Source organism: Aptenodytes patagonicus, chromosome 2, assembly GCF_965638725.1.
Source record: "Aptenodytes patagonicus chromosome 2, bAptPat1.pri.cur, whole genome shotgun sequence".
In the NCBI taxonomy this organism is placed as follows: domain Eukaryota; kingdom Metazoa; phylum Chordata; class Aves; order Sphenisciformes; family Spheniscidae; genus Aptenodytes; species Aptenodytes patagonicus.
Window position 1 is genome coordinate 35,899,730 of NC_134950.1, and position 20,840 is coordinate 35,920,569.

General features: G+C 40.3%; 2 protein-coding genes across 3 annotated transcripts; one reads left to right on the forward strand and one right to left on the reverse strand.

Annotated features, from left to right (window-relative positions):
- Nucleotides 1–229: 229 nt before the first annotated feature.
- TMEM70 (transmembrane protein 70) lies at nt 230–2,762 on the reverse strand. Its single transcript, XM_076329536.1, has 3 exons — nt 2,610–2,762; nt 1,986–2,097; nt 230–899 (listed from the first exon to the last, which is right to left on the reverse strand). The coding sequence occupies exons 1-3, from the start codon at nt 2,760–2,762 to the stop codon at nt 451–453; spliced, it is 714 nt and encodes a 237-aa protein (XP_076185651.1). The 3' UTR covers nt 230–450.
- Nucleotides 2,763–3,342: 580 nt separating this feature from the next.
- On the forward strand, nt 3,343–17,318 carry ELOC (elongin C). Of its 2 annotated transcripts, XM_076329547.1 has the most exons (5): nt 3,349–3,433; nt 3,904–3,973; nt 11,834–11,894; nt 14,054–14,197; nt 16,886–17,318. In XM_076329547.1, exons 3-5 carry the CDS (start codon nt 11,891–11,893, stop codon nt 17,074–17,076), a joined length of 339 nt encoding a protein of 112 aa, XP_076185662.1. In that variant the 5' UTR covers nt 3,349–3,433; nt 3,904–3,973; nt 11,834–11,890; the 3' UTR covers nt 17,077–17,318. The 2 variants fall into 2 exon arrangements, with proteins under 2 accessions (XP_076185660.1, XP_076185662.1); XM_076329545.1 differs by lacking the exon at nt 3,904–3,973 and having other exon boundaries at nt 3,343–3,433.
- The last annotated feature ends 3,522 nt before the right edge of the window (nt 17,319–20,840 follow it).

Consider the following 20,840-nt stretch of genomic DNA (forward strand, 5'->3'; position numbering starts at 1 on the left):
GCAGCGTTGATGAAAAAGCCCGATCTTTTTGGATTAAGTACAATTAATCTTTAAGGCTTAAAAGCTTAACTATGTACTTGACAGGTAATGAGTATTAATGATTTTTTTTCTATGAATGGTTCCTTTTGAAATGGAGATGGTGAGATTGCTGCACAGCTCATGCATTTTACAGTTCTCCTGGATAGTTAACAATAAAAAGCAAGCGAAGAACAAGCAAACACAAGGCAGATCTAAGCATATTTTTTTTTTACTGTGTTTTGTGTCATTAACTCCGAAGAAACCCTCACATTGTTTACAAGTTTAGAAAAATGGGCATTTTTAATACATTCCAAAATGCATTTGGGGAACTCTAGCTACCTGATACTTAAGAAAGTGTAATAGAATTTTACATTCTTTCACATATATAGCACTGCACCACGAACAATGATAGTGACATTCATTATCTTCAAATTATTTCCTTTCATCAGCTTCCTTCTCCTCCTCTAAGTTAAAATAAAAGGACTTGTCATAGCCCATGAGATGGTTATAATCCTGAGGATTCGGGAAAAGTGTCGGATTAACAAGCATTGATTTCGTTTTAGCGTAAAATGTTGTAAACATCTTGGTGATGTCTGGAATCTTTACGTCTTTCTGATGGAAAACAGTCGCTTTTTCTGTCAAGATCGCATTGTATGTAATGGCTGTATATGTGTCCATTTCATCTTTATAATAGAGTCGAATCACATAGCCTTTTGTAAGGACATGCAAAGTAACCGGTGTTACAAATGTAAAAAACCCAATCAACCCATAAAAGGCAGCTTGTATAAACAGGCTTTCAAATCCAATACCAGTTTTGAGAATGATGTAGGGCATCATGAACAGGTTGAATATGCTGGTGGAGTAAGAGAAAAACCTCACACCTACAGAAAACAAAACAAAGATTAATACTTATGAGTAAAATTATCTCTATAATTACATATGTTCTGCTACTATATATTGACGGCATTACTTGAACAGCTGAAGTTACTGAAAATCCACTTTTTTTTTTTTAAGCTCACAAAGAAACCACTGAAAGTTCAAGCCTGTCTTCTTGCCACTGTTCTGATTTGTTTAAATGTTCATGTTGGGTTTATCAAAGCTGGTAGCTGGCTCTATTTCTATGATGAAGTCAGCTACTAGCTATTACGCACACCTATGAAGTTTTCACTTCACAGATAGGAAACTGATTTCAAAAGAAACTTGACTCCAGTCATGGACACGCATAATGGTAATCATCACAGATATGACTGGGAATTTCTCTCTTCATCAACAACTAATGTGGACGTTCAGGGTACAGTACAAAGAAACTTGCTTGGTCCCCCACCACACGTAATTTGAAAAACCTAGGTTATTCAGTATTAACAAGTACTCCAGAGCCATCTTGTGTACAGCTGTGGATCACCCACAGTCCTTAAGCCACCATGAGAACCAGTAGTCTAAGATGCTGTGATAATTAAGTATGTTAAGGCATACTTCCTCCTTCTTTAAGACACATTTCAAAAATGCGTATCAGAAAACATCCAATGGATTACTTTTCACTGGGTCTTTGTAACATTACCTGGTCAAAGAAAGATCAACAAAGTCTCATTGCAGATAGTGCATTTCATCATAGTATCTGTCTACTTCAGAAACATTTCAGTAACATTTGAAAGCATACAGAATGTAAATTGCGGTTACAGCTAGTCTTTGTCTGCTACTGGGTTGGATAATGCACTCCAAAGGCTGCAAGAGAAACAGAAGCAGGCTGAGCGGTTAGAGATGCACAGCACCTACAGAACTCCCTGCAGACCTACGTGTGGAAGCAGAAACCAAGCACCACCACCGCATTTTTTTTTGCTGTACAGAGGATCCAGGTGTTAGCAGAGGTAGAAAGGAGAACATTCTCTTTTACAATGTTGCACTTTAAAGTTATTAACCACTGTTAAATAAAAAAAACAAAACAAAACAAATCACTTCAAGTCACATACCTAACACTGCCTTTGCCAAATTTCCTTTATAAACTAATCTTCCATGTTCCGGGTGTTCATGAGGGGAGGATGTGCTGAGGCTGCGAACAGCCACTCCTTGAAAAGATGCAACCTGAAAGATGAACGCAGGACATGGCCAAGCATCATCAGTACCAATCTATACTTTATACATCTATATATACACACACATATATATACATACATGTGTACATACACGAAGTTTCTCCCTGCCCTGAACCTATTCCCAGCATTTTAAATTAGGGATTAAAGTTAGGTTATACTACGAAGCACGCCACAAACAAACTCCAACTACTGTATTGCTTGACTGCTTCAGTAGTCTTCCATTTAGATATCCCAAATTCGCATTCAATATTTGCAACCCCACTGACGAATATTAAGCTCGCAATCATTTTACACCCGGCTCTGCAGGGAGACATTCACAGCCTCCGCGCTTGCCAGGTCTCCGTTTGATCTCGGGCATGCCCTGAGGGGAACCTCAGTTCCCTCCTTAGACTCCCATTTTTCGCAAGAAAAAGCCGCGAATCCGAGGACTGCCGCCCTGCCCCCGGCCAGCTCCTCCCGGGGAGCGTGGCCGCGTCCCCTCACCGCCGCCCCCCACACAACCTGCTGGGCCCCCGCGGCGGCGGGCAGGGCCGCCCGGCGGCGGCAGGCGGCCGGGAACCCGCGGTGAGCGGCGGCGCCCCGCAGCCAGGCGGCGGCGGTGGCGGAGGCCGGGGCGGCGGCGCGCCGGCAGCCGGCGGCCCGCAGCAGCAGCATGTCGGGCCGCGTCCCGCAGCGGCCGGCGAAGGGGGAGCACGGGGCGGTGCACCAGGCGGCAGCCCCCGCCGCCCCGCAGCCCCGCGCTTTGGTTCCGCCGGGAGGAAGGGTCCGCCCGATTCCACCGCGCCCCCGCCAGGCTGCCGCCGGCGGCCTCCGCCCGGCGGTGCAGCACCCGGGCCCCGCGGGTGTAGTGGGTTTCTTAGACGGGTCCCCAAGGATGCCGCTGGCATTGCATTCGTGGGGACAGCCGGGCGGGGGCGAGACCGAGAGCGTACGCCCGCGCAGTTAGGACCCGCGTCCAGCGAGTTTCGGACTTTGCCTGCCCCGGGCGCCGTCCGGGAAGGCAGGCCCTCGGACACCTCGGCTCCCGCCAGCCCCGAGGCAGGAACCACCGCCCGGGCAACCCCGTCTCAACATCTCCCCGGCTCCGCTCCTAACATGGCGGACAGGCACCTGCCTCCCCCGAGAACTACGGGCCCCAGCATGCACCGCTCCCCGCCGCACAGCATGCCGGGAGCCGGGCGCCGCACGCCTTCCAAGGGCAGGGCGCGGGGGGGCATCCGCACCGGGCCGGAAGTGACCTGTGACCTTGCCGGAAGTTCTTGGGAGGCAGCTGGCCCGACACCGCAGGGGCCCTGCGAGCGGGGCGGAGGGAACGGCGCTGACGAGTGAGTGGCCGCGGGGGCCGGCTCCGCTGCGGGCGGCGAGGCCCCGCCGCCGCCGCTGTCGTCCGGGGGGGGGGGTGAGGCGGGCGGAAAATGGGGAAGGGGGAGCCCCCGGGGCCTGCCCCTCGGAGGGGAGCGGGCCTCGCCCTCTGCGCCGCGCTCGCCCCGCTCCCAGGGCGGGAGGGGCGGGGGGAGCCGGCCGGGAGCCGGGCCGCGGAGCGGAGAGGCTCGGAGCGGACGGGGGAGCGCGGGGAGCTGTCGGGGGGTGTGTGGAGGGGTGCGGTGCCAGGTCGGGGTTCCCCCGCCGGGACGGTGGCGAAGGGCGCGTTTCTCTCCGTTGCGTGCGGGAGTGAAGCCGTCTCCTTGAAATCCACGCGCCGCCGGGAACGGGGCTTTCCGGAACGGTGTTTTAATTAAATATCGCTCTTAAACTTTTTCCGCCACAAATGACGTCCACCCTCTTCCCACGCCAGGCCCTAGAGAGAGGGGAAAAACTAAGACCGAAAGAATTTAGGATGCACCCCCAGGGGTTGTTATACCAAGGTGAGAAGTGCTGGTTAAAGTGCGTTAGCTGTAATGGTCGACGAATGTAAGCAAAGCAAGGTTGACGGAAAAGGGTGATACAGTTACATGTAGTAAGAAAAATAAGCTTTTGAGTACCATGTGTTCCTCGGAGGGAGATTCTGCTTTAATACCAGGGAACCCGAGCATTGGTAAACTATTGATGTCTTCAAATATATGCGTGAAAAGGAAAAGGGGTGTTAAGCAGTTAACTTTGAGAGCCAGTTTAATCTTGCAACGTGTAATATACTATGTGCAGGAACTTTATTAAAGATGTTTAATACTGTAAATTGTGAGTTAAGCCTTGTACTGTAGGGAGACTTAAACAGTCATAGGCCATTTGTTTACTCGGGTTTGCTGAAGATCACTTGCAAAAGTTCAATTTGGAAGCAAGCCAGAAAAACATAGATAGTCAAGTGAGAGACCTTTAGGCTAAGAACCACTTTGTACCCTTATTTCTGAATAATCCCTTCTGTGCTCCAGTTTCCTCCTTTTGCTATACTAAGGACAAAAAATATTGTTGGCAGTGAAATAATGTTTATTAACCGAAGAGTTACTTAGAAGGGGAATAAGTGTTAATTAGTTTTTCTATAATACATTGGCTACCATCTTTACACATGTAGCGCACACCTTCTACCTTGAGGTCAGCCTTGTAATGTGTTTAAGTTACGTCAATAAAATTTTCACTAACATTCACCATTAGTATTGGGAGCTTTAAGATAATCTTTAGAAACTTCCAATACTCCAGCATTTAATTTTTTTCTTGTTGTATCAAAGAAAAGCTATTTGAGATTTCTTTTTTTTGTACTAGAACGGGTGATGAACAGATTTAGGTAGTTTCATGTAGTCTTAATGTGAAGACTTAATATTGGTACAGTGAGGAGATCCAGTTGATTCTCTGAGGTACCTTCTTCTATCTCCCACCCTCATATTACTTTTTCTGATACTTTGTGTTCATGCTTCTGTCCCTTATGCTTTGTGTGGGGACAAATGAATATCTTTCAAAAGTATACTTAGCTTCAGATGTTTTACTGTGTTTTGCAATTCTCAGTGTATATTACTTTTATGACAAAACTTTAGGGTTTCTTGTATGGGTTTTGTCAGATTAAAATAAAGGAATTTTGATGTATTTTGACAAGTTCTCTTGCACCTAGAAAGGTTCAGAATTTAATTATCTTCATTATGGGGTAGTTTGTAGTTTTTGATGAATGCTTGTAACAAGAGGGCAGAAATCCATGCCCTATAAAATTTTGCAATATGCTAGCAGCTTTTTTTCCCCTAATGGCAAGAGGGGTACAGTACAGGGCTTTTATGGTATGTTAGGAAGAAAACAGTAACATCCCCCTGCCCTTTTTTTTTTTTTAAACTTTCTTGGGAATTACTGAAAAGGAAAGTTTCCTTAGATAGAAAAAGAACATCTCTTATGTGAGATCTTTGATACTCCATGCACAATATCCTACCTCATCTTAATGGTAAACTAGATAAATGCTAGTTTATCTTAACTAGCATTCGCCTGTAGTATACCTTCCTGTCACACTTCAGTTTGCCCCTGAATGTTTGAATTTTAGTGCCCGTGAGTATGGAATAGTGAATCAGCTGATTTGGAAATCACGCCGTACCAGTTTTCCTTCATGTGTTTTCTAAATATGCTTCAATCCTTATTTACATTAATTATTTTTTTATGTGTACTGAACAATGAATACTAAACTTGAAGAGCAGTATTTTTAAACAAGTTAGTGTATAGGATCAAGAATAGGACTAGAATTTAGGATTAAACAGTAGGAGGCTGCTGTTTCAACACACAACAGCCTTTGTTACTGATGAACTCTTACTAATGTACACATGACACCCAGAAAATGTCACGTTTGGCTTCTAAACTAACCTAGGAATTGTGAAGGCTTTTGTGTTATTTGCCCCACATTTTCCAAAAACTGATAGCGTAGAATACAGAAATGTCACCAGCTGAAGCATACAAAAGCTGTGTGTGCGTTGCACAGCTAATGAGGTGGAAGCCATTTGAGTTTCCTTAGACCAGAGCCTGAGTTTTTAAAGAGTTTTCTGTGGGATCAAAGAATCTGAGTGCTTGAAATGTTTGCGTAGATTTAATTTTCTTGTGCTAACCAGAATAAAGCAATGGGTTCTGGAATCCGTACAGGGGTTGCATGTGTTCAGTTAAATTAGTATATGTCCTTCCAGTCTGTTCCAGTCTCATCGACATACAAGATACACAAGGAAATGATATTCTGGAAACTCTGGGAAGCTTGGGAAATGAGTGCGCAGCTTTGGGAGTGAGGTGGGAGGTTCATGGATGTGCTTTGGTTTTTGGTTGTTTTTTTTTTTCCTTGCATTTGGTGCTCAAGAGAAGCAGGAAAGAGGTCAAACTAAACTCATTATACCATAGTATTTCTTCTTAGAGTTGTAAGGAGGAGGGTAAGATGTTTAAGTATGCTAACAAGAACACTTGCTTTGTGTGGCTAACTACCATGTTTTATGATAATTTGCTATATTCTGCCTCATAGGTGTAAATATTCTAGCAACTTGTCAAAATTTTCGGTTCTCTAATACCTAACGAGAATTTTGTTTTCTGCAGCAAGAGCTTCCTTTTTAGACTGGCTGGAAAGTTTCTGTGCCAAATATGCTGGGTTTAGTCGTATTGTATTCTCCCTCATTGATTAAAAAGTGGCATATCCTTTTTATGTAATCTTTCTCTTAATGAATGCAGGTTTTGCTCATTTTTTTTTTTTTTAAGGAGGCAAGGCAGGAGAACAACAATGCCTAACATACGTGCTTTTTTTGAGACTAAAGCCAGGGAGCTGAGCTACCTAATTGGTAATGCCACGTAAGTTTCTTGAAGGGGAAATGGAATCGCGATGTACTTCAACAAAAATTAGCGGTTCTTTGCAGGAGTCTAAAATAGTCAGGTCAGAAATATATAATAAAAAAGGCAAACATTTGAGTGTTCAGAAAACTTGGATTGTTCTCTTCCATACTGCTGCATTGGTGTGGTCTTGGTGAAGTCAGACAGGGGCAGCCATAAAATGTGGAAAGGTAATTAAAATATAGGTGGTTACCAGGCATCTTCAGAAATCTCACCGAGTCTTTCTTCATGTTGTCTTGGCAAATGTTGTCATTTATATTGTTTTCATTATACAGAAGGAAAATATAGTGACATGTTTTGCAATAAATAGTGTATTGGAAAATACACTGTGAGAAAATAATTTCTGGTAAGAGAACATACCAGGTCACTTGACTTTCCTGTTTCTAACCTATTATTTAATACTTAAGGGCACACAGTTGTCAGTTTAAAAAAATACATATTTTTGTGCAGAAAATTTACCTCCACACTCCTTTTACTATATGCACAAGCGATAACTTGTGTGTGGCAGGGATTTCTACATCCTTCATCTGTCTAATTTCTTTTCTATGTGCATTTTTTTCTGGTTTTGAGGGATGTTAAATAACAAATCAAGATTTCTATCAAAAATAAATAAATCAAATATTGCATGTTTTCTGTCCCAATTTTTCACTGTATTTCTTCAGCTGTTTCTTCACTTATTTTTCTGTAAACTTATGAACCAGTAAGACAGTTGACTGAAAAAATAGGCTGTGGCTTGTGCGAGAGCATGTTAATACTGTCTCATATAACCTGAGTGTAGTTGTTGGGAAGAAGATGCTTTTCACAAAATAATAATTTTGAGCTGCAGTATGTTCTAATCTTCATAAAGTGTCATGACACACTGAACACTTCTTGACCCAGAAGAGGAACCAATAGACACTAACAGGTTATTACTGCTTTTTTAGGTTTTTCAGGTTTCCCAGCTTTCTTGTTTTTCTTTCCTTCTCTCCTCTTTTGTTGCATCGACTCTGTTGTCCATATTTTGTGAGGAGTAAATCTGTACTCCTAATCATATTCACGATTATCTTTTTAGATTTTTTTTTTCCCCACAAATGACACATTGTTTTATCAGAATAGAAACTGAATGAAACCCAACTGTATCCCTTGCTTACATGTTGAATGCATCATATAATGGAATATATGATGTCTTTTTCTTAAAAGCAGGTAGGCTTTCTGCATCTTTTACTTTTGGCAATAGAATGTTAGTTTTGTTCTATATTTGGAACCAAACTTGGTTTCTGGAATAGCAGTATAAATTTTATTCTTTTTTTTTTTTAGTTTATGTTCATTTGTTGGACTTAAACCGAGGAATAACGTTGGCATACTTTTCCCTCTTTGATGTTTATCCTTTTAATGAATTGTTATATTTATCTTCATTCGAGTTTTATTTTGCTAAGCCGAGTAAGCAAGACTAGTTTTTCTTTTATACATCAGGCTCTTTGGTCATATCAGTAGCTCCTTTCTGTAGTTCTTGTAATTAGAACTTCTTTTTCTTGAAAACAGGAATTCAGAATTGTGTGTGGTATTCCAGAGAAGTTGTTGCTCATGTGCAAAAATGTTCACATTACCCATCTCTATTGCAAAGAAATCCTTGATGTGCATTTGCCTCTTTTTTCCCTTCCCCCTACTCCCCTCCCCTACAGAGCTGCATCAGTTTATAGTTGATCACAGAATGACTGTACTCCCAAATAACAAGCCCTGACTACATGAAAGAAGCTTGTATGGGTCCCTACGTGCAGGAATCTTGCATTTCATGTGATTTTATTTCATGTGGTTTCTAGTAAGCCATTTTTCAAGACCCATCACTTGTGTGTGTGATACTCTGTTCCCCTTTTGTTGCAGTGCTTTCCACTTCTGTCTCATCTAAATCTACCTATTCTTTTCTGGCAGCATTGTTTTAAAAAAAAAAAAAGTTCGATATAATTTTTGGAGGAACTAGTAGTTCTTTTCTAGTCCAATTGTTCCACACTTGCAACATCATACTGTATTCTTGGAGAAAGTTTCTTTCTCATTTTAAGATTACCCTCTTATCACATTCATTTAACCTGAGATGATTTAATGAGTCCAGACTGCATCTTGTTTGAGTTTCCTTTTTTCCAAGGAAATGACTGATTCATTTTTTAGGTATTGGATTAGTCCAGCATGTCCTAAATCTGCTGACGCTTACTGCATTTTTGTTCTGTTTTCTTTTTTAATACAATTGAATTCAGATCACAGAGCCTGATAACATTTTTTTCTTCTTTCAGTGTTAACTACTGTATTTCTTTTTTTCTCTCTAATCATATGATAGCACGTTTCATTTGATTTTATTAAAATGCTCATTGCAATTTTTTGGGACAGCTCTAATGTTTTGGTGTAGACATTTTTTCAGTTCCCCAGCTTCAATGTATTAGCTCCCTCAAGTTATGCTTTTACCTTGGAAGGTGTTAATAAATTTGCATTCCCACTAACTAGCCTGTCTTTGCTCCTGTATCTGGTGACATTATTTGTATTGGAAACCAAGGCACATTTTATTGTCACCAGTACATCCACAAAATGGTATCACTTCTTCTGTGTCTTTTTAATTATTATTATTTGTAAATCATAAGTGGTTTCACCACTCTCTTGGAGTGTAGGGAAGGCTTTTGTGGCTAGAGAAGTAGCACAAGTGATCCTCTTCTGCGAAGCAGAATTAATAATGTAAGGTATCCTTTCAGCTCCTGAGCAAGAGAGAGCTCCCCAATAAGATGCTGGATTTCCATTTACAAAAACTGTTGAAATAGGGTGAAAGATCCCATCAGTTTTGTGCCGCTACTGTTCCAGCATCCAAATCTAATTTCCTTGGATGAGTTCCTGGAATTATTGAAAATGGCAAAGGCATTTAACACTTGATATTAAGGTATCTCTATGACAGAATACACAAATTAACTCTCAAAGAGTATTCTTGAATGTGCCTTATATTCAGGAACTCTTCACCTGCAAGACTACAGGTGAAGATGTTCCTTATACCAGTGGGGAAGGAAAATATTGTATAAGATATTTCTGTAAAGTCAGGATAATTTTCAGAGACAACAACAATGTAAGTTGAGGATGCTTTTTGCTCAGTTCTCCACAGACAACTAAAAACTATTGGTTATGCATGTGTAGTTTGATTAGGTGTACATAACAAAGTGCCTTCTTGTGAAAGCTTGAGGAAACATTCAGACTATTTCATATTTGTGGTTACGAAAAAAGGGAGATGGAACAAATCAGCACCAAAGTGCTGTTGAGAAGTGAAGCTATCGGCAATAGCAAAGAGCTGCATCTTCTGAAGAGATGCAGAGATCTCTGTAAAACTTCCTCCAAATCTTGCAGCTCCTTCCTCAACTTGCTTATATTTTTTGCTAAGCTTTTACTAGAAACATGGGAGGGAGGGGATGGGGGGAGTGGTTTCTGTTCTGTTTTTTCATACCTCCTGCTCTGGGGTTCTTCTCTAGTGAGTAATCGCAGTTTGTGCCTCCGCTGTTGCTTGTTGCTTTTCAAAGCAACAATATGGATCGTCAGAATTCTTAGCAGTCTCTTCACTGCCCCCAACCCCAGAATCACTGGTGCTGTTTTCCTGAACCTGTGGGCACACAACAGTAGTTCATTGATTTCTACTGGGTTAATGTTTGGAGAGTAGCTGTTGATGTGAAAGGAATTTTAGGACAGCAGGTGGGTAGGTGGAATTTCCAAAGTTTTCTTTTCCACAGCAGAGATGCAGTTCAGTGTAAAGAAATGTATGTTGCATCTGAACATACTGGGTTTGTTTTGCAAATAAGTGCTTCCATTTCTCTAACTCTTTGGATTCATTTACATGGCCAAATACATATGTAGCAAGCTGGATGTCAATTTATAAGCTATGGAAGCTCCCGGTTAACTTTCCATGTGCATACCTACATTAAATGTCTTAAGTAGATTATCTAGGTGACACTGGTGGCTGTGTCAGGAACTGTCAATCTTCTGGGACAGGTTGGAGGCCAGGTATTTAGTGCACACTGATTAGACTGATCCCTGAGCCTTCTCTTTTCCAGCCTAAACAGCCCCAGTTCTCTCAGCCTCTCCTCATATGACAGGTGCTCCAATCCCTCGGTCATGTTTGTGGCCCTTTGGAGGACTCAGTTCAGTCTGGCCTGTACTGGGGAACCCAGAGCTGGACCCAGCACTCCAGATGTGTCCCACTAGTGCTGAGTGGAGGGGCAGGATCACCTGCCTCAACCTGCTGGCAACACTCCTCCTAATACAGCCCACGGTGCTGTTGGCCGCCTTTGCTGCAAGGCCTCATGTTCAACTTGATGTTCACCAGCACCCCCAGGTCTCTTCCTGCAAAGCTGCTTTCCAGCTGGTCGGCCTCCAGCCAGTACTGGTGCCTAGGGTAATTCTCCCCAAGGTGCAGGGGTTTGCATTTCCCTTTGATGAACTTCAAAGGTTTCCTGTTGGCCCCCTTCTCCAGCTTGTCAAGGTCCCTCTGAATGGCAGGACAACCACTCCTCTATTCACAGCATAGTGAACTGTTCTCTGACTTTTTTTTTTTTCTTCCCCTGTAGATAAGCCGTTCAGTCTCTTAAGTGCCTTTTGCAGTGTGGCAAAACTTGCTTTCTTTGCCTCCCCAATACCATTGCATGGATGGTGTGCGTAGTGATCAAAGTCATAAGGCTCTTGAGATAACTCTGGCTTTATAGTCAAGGGCCTTTAAAAACTTAGGGGAACAACTTCTGTACAAAGTAAGCTAAAATTTAGAGATTCTTGGATATGGTAGGGATCTCTGGACAGCAAAGATGAGTTTCAAAATGTAATGTTTTCAAAACGTAATGCTCATCAACATCGCATGCTGTGTATCATCATATTCTTTTCTGAAGAGTGTTTATGATAACTTAAAGGCTAATAACTAAAGCTGACTTAAGAAATTGTACTACTGACTGAAAATATTGCTGCTTATGTTTTTTCAGACCCTCCTATTGCAAAAGCTGCTGTTGAAAAGAAATAATTTTTTTTATAAGAAGAGAATGGGTAAGTTCATCTTCGAGTTTGTTTTTTTTTTGTTTCCTATAATGTGAAGCATTTTCTCTCTTACATCGGTAGAGGAGGTGGATTGTAAGACTTTAAATGTTGATCTTGTCACTGTTTTTCTTGTGGCCTCAAAAGTTAATGGAACTTCCTACAAATGTTTCTTAGGAGGATTTTCTCAAGTGAACGTTCATTTGTCGAAAGACTTGTTCAGAGTGCATCTATCTAACAATAAATTTCAGTTGGTTATTATGCATAGTGCTGAAAATGGACATGCTGAAATAGGATGCCTTTAGGCTTTTATAGCACTAAACCTTTAGATAGTAGACAAGAAAATTTCACTATGTACTGTTTTAAATATTTTTGTTTGTTTGTTAACTAAGGTCAGCCTGTTGAATTCTGGCTAAGAGATCATAATAAGGACTGATTTCTGATAAATTAGATTGTGTGTGTGATCTGACTAAATGTCTGAACCTGTCGTATCTGCCTCTACAAATGGCTGGTTAATGAACCATGACTGGACAGATTCTGGTTTTATCTATACTTTTTCTGAATGTATTTTAGCATGTTTGGTGCTGGCAGTACTTTATTAAAATTGGCAATAACTACATGGTAATTCAATTTTAACTTCAAATTCACAAAACAATTGATTAGGGGAATGTTGTATTTGCTATAACACTAGATACAATGCAAGGTACTTATTCTAATATAATTAATATAATTTCTAGTCTTTGTTTTGTCAGAAGGAGAAACAACACTAACAATCTAATGTCAAGTTTGTATCTGTTTTATCTCCTGTACTTCTGCATACGATCATGAAATCCTGGCAGTATATTACTTTTCTAGAAGCATACAGATCTCTTCTGTTATATTTTTCCAAGCTGGAAGAACTTCCAGGACTCTTATTTTTAACTTTCTGTCAAGATTAACACTGTTCTGAAAATCAAATTTTGTGTGCAGTGTCAAATTCAAGTATTTTTTTAATGGAATTCTAGCAATACTTGCTATATTAGTCCCTTAGAAAATACAGTACTTGAAAGAAGGCTTTAACTTTCCAGTTTGAATTTGGAGGATTTGTATATTTAGTGGGGTGGGGTTTTTTTACACTCATTTTTTTCAAAAATATTTTAATATTACTGCAGTCTTTTCTGCTTAAGAGTTTACAGGAACATATAAAGACTAACTACAGAGACAGTCTCCTTAGTGCGATGGTGTCCTATAGTACTGAGCACTATACAGGCACAAAGTAGTCAGTGGTTCCTACCCCAGAGAGCGTGCTGCCTAAATAGACAAGACAGGTGCAAGATGGGGGAACTGTTAAGACTGCACAGAGTGAACAGTGTAGTGGTGGCAAGAGTAATGTTGTTTTTTCAACTTTTAAAGATAGAGCTGTTAGGAGAGAATAAATGAATGAACAAAAAGGGAAGGGGGATAAGGGCTTCTAGAGAAACAAAGTAGAGAGCGGGTGTATAGTGAGACAGAAGGGAGAAGGGAAACAGAAAAAGCACAGTCAAAACTGCTGCGGGGAGAATTTCCAAATTTCCTTGGTTTTAGTGCTTTTGCACTTTCCCTGTTTTCCACCAAAGGTCACAACACGGGTGTGCAATAACGCTGTATGGTTCTGGGTCTGGCTGGGCACTGGGGGAGGATGAATCTTATTTCGTATCATTTCTTCAGTACAGGAATACTGACTGTTTTTATTCTTACCTGTGCTTCAAAAAGCACTTTTTTCCTTGCAGCCTGTATTTTTAAATATTAGATATGTATTTAGATAACGTTTAGTAAGTACTAGTATGATAAACATGGCAGTAGCCTTATGGAGGGAAGCAGTAGCACGTTCAATTCACTTGAGAATGTCTAAAGGAAAATTTCATCCCTACATAGATTTCAGAAATCATGTCAGAATTTGGTGTTGGAGAAATGAGAGGGGAGAGATGTTAATTAAAAAAAATCCTACTTTTGCAAAAATTCTTACTTTAAAACAGATTGCTGAGGACTTCAGAGAAGTCATCTTCAAATATGCAAAATGCTTCTGTCTCATTTCTGGTTGTATTGGATTCCTCGGTCTGCAAACATAGTCGTAGAAAAGACTGCAGCTTACATTCTTAGCGACGTGAATCAGTCATTGTGTTCCAAAACTGTTAATCTGTTTTCCATTATAGATGGAGAAGAGAAAACATACGGTGGGTGTGAGGGCCCAGATGCTATGTATGTGAAGTTAATATCCTCTGATGGCCATGAGTTCATTGTAAAAAGAGAGCATGCATTAACATCAGGAACAATAAAAGCTATGTTGAGTGGACCAGGTAGGTACAAAAGATTTAGTACCTTCACGTCCTTTGTTTTCACTTCTGGACAGTTTGAATTTATATCATGCAGTGAGTGAAAGTTGGAATAAATGATAACTTTTCCAGATCCCGCCTAGTTCCTGTTTCCAGTGGAACAGTCCACCTCTGTGGGGTGTTGTGCTACCAGACATGGTAGTTGGACTCTGTCCGCTTCTGGACAGTTAGCGATCTTACGGTGTCATTACTACTAGTTTCCCACGGTATGAGAACATGAGGGTGTTACATGAAATGTGTAGCTGTCAAGTTCAAAACAAACAAGAGTTGGTAGTTCTTCATTGCCACCTCCATGGTGAAACTTTTAGTATTCTCTACTGGGTCTGGCTGGTATGGAGTTAATTTTCTTCGTAGCAGGTCATATGGTTCTGTGTTTCAGATTTGTGACCAAAACAATGCCAATAACACACCAATGTTTTAGCTATTGCTGAACAGTGTTTGCACAGTGTTCAGGCCTTCTCTGTTTCTCACTTCCCCCCACCCAAGGAGTAGACGGGGGTGGTGCAAGAGGTTGGGAGGGAACACAACCAGGCAGATGACCCAAACTAACCAAAGAGATACTGCATGCCATATAACGTTGTGCTCAGAAGTAAAAAGGGAGAGGAGGGGGTTAGAGAGGTTAGCCGTCTTTTGCTTGGGGAGCTGGCTGGACATCAGTCTACCCACGGGAGGTGGTGCGTGATTACCTTTGCATCAGTTGTTTTGTTTCCTTTCTCTTCTTCCACTTGTCTTTCACTTATTAAACAATTTTTTATCTCAACCCACTTGTTTTCTTGCTTCTACTCTTCTTTTCCTCTTCCCTTGTCCACTGCATGGGGAAGTGAGCAAGTGGCTGTGTGGTGCTTAGCCACCTACTGGGGTTTAGGCCACAACATGTTCACAAGATCCTATGGCAAGGAGTCCCTGAGCTTAATGACAAAAGTTAGCTTAAGTTTGAGAGGAGGGTAGATAAACTTACAGAAGGGAAGGACCTCATGCGTTACTGAATATATGAGACTACCTCTGGTTTAAGAAGTGTCTGAACTAATTCCTGAAGACTGAAAGGGTGGAGGAAAGAATGGGGAGAAGTTAACACGTGTGCTTTCCCTCCTCTGTACCCTCATCCCATACGTTTACCTTTGGCCACTTGAGTGGTGGGCGGTAGGCTATGTGGAGCTCTGGTCTGAATACAGTCATCCTTATATTGTCTTTTAGATTCTGGCGAAGGGGATTACTGGAGAGATCTATTTGCTTAGTAATAGTTGGGCAAACTGAGCAATTAAAATTCTCAGCTTAATGTTCTGCTAAATGTCATTGTAATGGTTGCATGTGAAAATATGTAGCAGGTCTGTTGTGTCTGATCCGCTCCATGTCAGCCTCCCAGACACGTAAGAGGAAAAGTAGTTACAAGACCTGCTCTGAATTTGTTCCACAAACAATGTGAAGGAATAAAAGGGGAAGTAGCCTGCTTAGAGGGCTAGAAAACTGACTCTGTAAAGGAGTCAGCATTCAAGAATATTTTGTATAAAAACTAGCAAGATAAATAGGTTCACAAGGAAAGTACTCTTGCTGTCTAGTTCAGCAGGTCATTATTTCACTGACGTGTAAGTGTCCCCTGTTTCAGTACTGTGACATTGCCAATATGCTAATATTTCTTCTGTTGCTTCCTACTGTTCCTGTACTAGAATTCGAGCTGGATTGGCTTCAGTGCATGCAGATATTTCTACACAAATGTGTGTAGACATTAGTAAGTAGCTCTGTTTTGTAGTTAGAAGGGGATTCCTATAGAAATAGTGGGAACCAAACATTGCTAGATCTCCCATAAATATGGACTACATGTTAGTGTTTTTTATATTGTCTTTCAGCTTAATGAGTTGAAAGTCCAGAGAGATGAGGAGAAGAGGGACAAAGATAACAGTAGAAAGGCTGTGGTGCTAACCACAGGATGACTTCGTATCATCCAAATTTCATGCTTGTAGGCACTATAGAAAGCTAATTTCAAATGTACTTGTGTTTTGAGATTTGAGCTTTGGATAAATTCTTCAATATCTAATAGGGACAAACTCATCCTGTATGTAACCTTTCCTCCAGCACAACTAGGGTTTCCCTGTCCCTCCTGCCTGCCTGTTTTCATAGCTTATCAAGTTAATGCATCTTTGAGGTTTCAACCCTCTGTCAAATCTGCCTGAATCTGACTGAGAAATTTAAAGCTAGTGGGGTCACAGAAGGGACCACTGGTAAGTGTGCATATGCAGATATGGAACATCGATAAACCATTTTTTTTCTTGCATAAGACATCTAGAAATTTGGATAAGCTTTTTTGTTTTTTAAACGTTGTTACTGTGACCTTTAGAGCTGAGCACACTACAGTTTTAGAGCACCTATCAAGCAAGCATCAGAATTAAACCTAAATTTCTGGTGTAGTTGTTCAGAATATTGTTAATAGGCTGCAGCCAAAATAAACATTTTGTAATGTGGGGGATCTTAATATTCTTGAGGGTTGTGAATGTGGCACATCTGCTTTACACTGAAGAATCTAATACCCAGGAACATGGGACTTATGCAAGTCTATTTGGAATGTGTTGTATTAGTATGGTAAAGCATTTCATTTTGCAGTGAATTGAGATTCTGACTCTTGGTTTGGTGTTTTGTTCTTGTTTTTTTTCCCTACAGGACAGTTTGCAGAAAATGAAACAAATGAGGTGAATTTTAGAGAGATCCCATCCCATGTCCTATCCAAAGTATGCATGTATTTCACCTACAAGGTCCGCTATACTAACAGCTCTACGGAGATTCCTGAATTCCCAATTGCACCTGAAATTGCACTGGAACTTCTGATGGCTGCAAACTTCTTAGATTGTTAAATAAAATAAATTATAATAAAAAATGTAAAACTTTTTTCAGTATTTAATACATGTAGTTCAGTTAGTAACTTTTTTCAGATAGCATGTTGCGTGTGTGCTGTTGAGAACTGTAAAGTTCACTGCAGAGGCAATTGCCTTCAGTCCTTTTGCATATAGCAATCATTCAGTTGAAGTTTGTTTTGCTGCTTACACAAATAAGGACCTTTTCACAAACTGAGACAAATAAACAAATATGCCAATTAGTAGATGGCTATGCCTTATCCTTTAGGTGCGGTAGAACTTTCTTTTAAAACAATGACCATAGAAAATACTGGAGTTTAGCCTAATGCTCTCTAAAAGGTAATTATAGTTAACTACGAGTAGCTGTTTAGGGTTTCTAACTTTCTCTTATTGTTAAAGTTTCTAAACATCTGAACTTAATCTCCTTTGTAAGATAGCTGTCCTTTAGCATAGTTATACTAACTAGCTTAGAAGTGCCCTCCCTAAGGTTTGTATACTGACAGCGATATTCCATTTAGGTTGAAAGTGGAGTATGTAGGAGAATGCTTAAGGCTTTTAATTTAAATCATAGTATAGACATGCGTAAAGGTGTACTCGATACATTTTTCTTTTATAACCTAAATTTTCCCCGTTAGTAATTACAAATATTCAAGTCACTTGTCTGTACAGTAAGACTGATCCTACTGACAGTGGCTTTTAAGGGGAAAAATAACTGTTACAATCTGTGTATATTATCTTCTGTATAACATGTAAGGTTGTTCTTAATGTACTGTCACTTGACCTGATACGGATTTTATATGGTTTCAGTTATGGTTTATTTCCATTGTTGTGATTGGTTATGTAAAGTCTGTATTTAACCTTTAGAGTAGTAGTCATTTAAATTTTGTAACGTAGCAACTGAAAAGATAGCAGTTATCCTATCTTTTACCTCTTCCTCGACCTCTCCCTTGTATCCACAGAAAAAGACCCTGAAATGTGGAGATCTTTTATATTTGAAGGAAAGGGCATTAAGCAGATGTTTAAGGAGCTGTTTTATAAATTTCATAGGTATTTCCAATGTTTTTACAAATATTTTAGGGGAAAAGGATTGGCAAGCCACTGACATAATACTAGAGTGGAACACATCGTCTCTTGGTAGTTCCTGCTGGTAGTTGCCTATACTATCAGTTCTTTGTTCAAAACAAGTTTCTATGAAGAAAAAATAAACTTGAGACAAGAAGTTGCTTTTTGTTCAGCTGCAGCCTGAAGAACCCTTCTGCCAAAATCATCTGTAAATGAGAATAAATCTAATGCATCATAAAAAATGATGCAAGAACAACGTAGTTAGCACTTCCATCAGCTGCCACTGCTTCAGCTTTGTTTTGATCAAGAAGTGGTTGTGGTCTTTCATGGAAAAATCCCACCGGCAGGTGGTGGGACCTCTTTATCGATGCATTAACTCATGGTGAGTTTAGAGGGCTGAAACTCTCCTCTAAACCTGTTTGCCAACGTAAGTACAACTTTGAAGAGATTTTTCTGGACAAAAACTAGTAACTTACATAGACTATGCAGTCTGCCCATGGAGGAGTTCAGTTCTGACAAATGAAATTTAACTCTGGGCTTGAACAACACTTGATAGACAAGCTGACATTTGTCAATGTGTTGATAGATTAGCTGACATTTATTCACATTGCATACTTTGGCACAATTTATTGTGTTTAATGTGGGGATGTTTATGACTGGATTGGTTTTGCACGATAAAGCTGAAGTGCATTGCAAGGCGATTGTCTGAAATCCCATGTTTAAGCACTCTGGTCAGTGCTGTTAGTAACTCATTTTCAAGAGCACTAAAAAGATAAACACAAACCAGAGATACCCTGTTATGCTGCTTTTGTTAGAGTCACTAGGAATACCCTAAAAGGTCAAGGAATACCGACATGAATATTTTAGTTCCGACTACATTTCAGTCTGAGCGAGTCTTAAGTTCTTTGGCCATTTTTAATAGTCTTGAGGTTAATGACTTGAAGTTAAAAATTACTTAGTTTAAAACTGAAGTAAAAAGGATGTCATTTTTTTGAAAAAGGTGTTTTTTCCTTCTTTTTTTTTCCCCCCCTTTTCCAGCATTCCAAAACAATCTCCTATTAAAATACATTGCATTTTATGATTCCGTACTTCAGCAGTAAGGTAAAATAGCTGGTTTAGTTCTGAATAATAATTTTGTTGTTTTTCCTTCAGCTTAATGTATCATACAGTAGCTTTGAACACTCAGGAAATGCAGTAGTGTCCTAGAGCGCACTATTTGCAAAACCACCGGCTGTTAAAACTAACCTGCAGATTTCTAAGGGGGAGGGGGGCAGAGGGAATTAGTGCAATTTCCGTGGTAGTGACATGGGTATGCTATTATCAGACAATTGGAAACTTAACACGCTTAACCCCTGAGTTCTAAATAAATTTCAAAATTGAAAATTTTTAAACCTGTGTTTCTGTTGATTTATGACTTCTCAGAACAAGTATTCATACGTAGAATCATTGCATGGTTATGTGGTGAGCAAATTGCTGATATAATTGGGATTCGGGTAATAGGTTGTGAAACTGCATGTATAAAATTAAAGTGATTCTTTTCATCGTTCTGAAGAGTTTCATAGATTTAAAGTGTTTAGATATCTTTGTGCTCCTCTGAATTACAAGTATGTGCAATTCTCAGAAACAGCCAAGTACTAAAGAAGGATGGTATTCCTGAACAGCCGTGAAGAGGATATTCTGAAGACTTCAGGTGTCCCGTAATACTCCTTTTTACTTAGTAAGCTAGTCCTGTCTCCGATGGTTCAAATTTTAAACTGAACCACTGATTTAACCATAAAAACTTCCAGATTCTGTACTAACGGTAAGCAATGAGAAAAGTCCTGCTAGGTTATGGTTTTTCATCGTTTGAGTATGTATAAGCTGCTCAAGTCGTCTCTGGTGGTCTCCAACGTGAAATAGTCTGTGCATCTGGAACGATGAGAACTCCGTTCCACAAGACATTGAATTCCTTTTTTAGTTTTGAGGTTGATGAAAGGAGGATTCACCATCAAGATTCACCATGCCATTGTATTCAACAGCTGCATTGAATACGATGTCTAAAAGGCATTTCTTAATTAACGGTCATAAGCGTGGAAAATCGGTTGCGTCTGTCTGCATTTTATTGCTGTATATCGTACTTCACAGGTGTTAAGTTGCAGCAGTGGCTATTTGTTTTTTTTCACCCTTTCTTGTTTTTACTCTTCCCATTGAAAGGGATTTCCCAACACCCGCCTAAATCTGTTGGTTTATATGATAGATAAAGTGGACAAGGAAATTAATGGGGCAGGAAAGTTAACTTTTCAGCCCATGTTTTGGGTCCCTAGTGTTATTTCTTTTGTTAAGTCTCAAATGTTGCAGTATAATTCAAGAAAGTAACAGCTACTGCAGAGTCGACAAAAGCACAATGTTAGCATGTAGGTACTAATGAGAAATAGCAGTTTTCCTAGCTGAAAACTAAGGGTGGAGGCTGTGGTGTAAACTTAATTTCAACAACTGAGTAAGAGAAAAATAGCAGGAACTCATTATTTTAAGATTGAGTGGATTTGGAAATTAAACTATTATGCTGGTTTTTAAAGATGGACCAAAGCTTCGCAATTAGCAAAAAAGGCATTAGTTAGGCAAACCTTTCCCATGGAAGAAGTTCAACTTTGAAGGGTTTTTTGACAAATAATACACTGGATTGGAGTTGGATTTCTTTTTAAATGTAGCTTATTAGGTGGCAA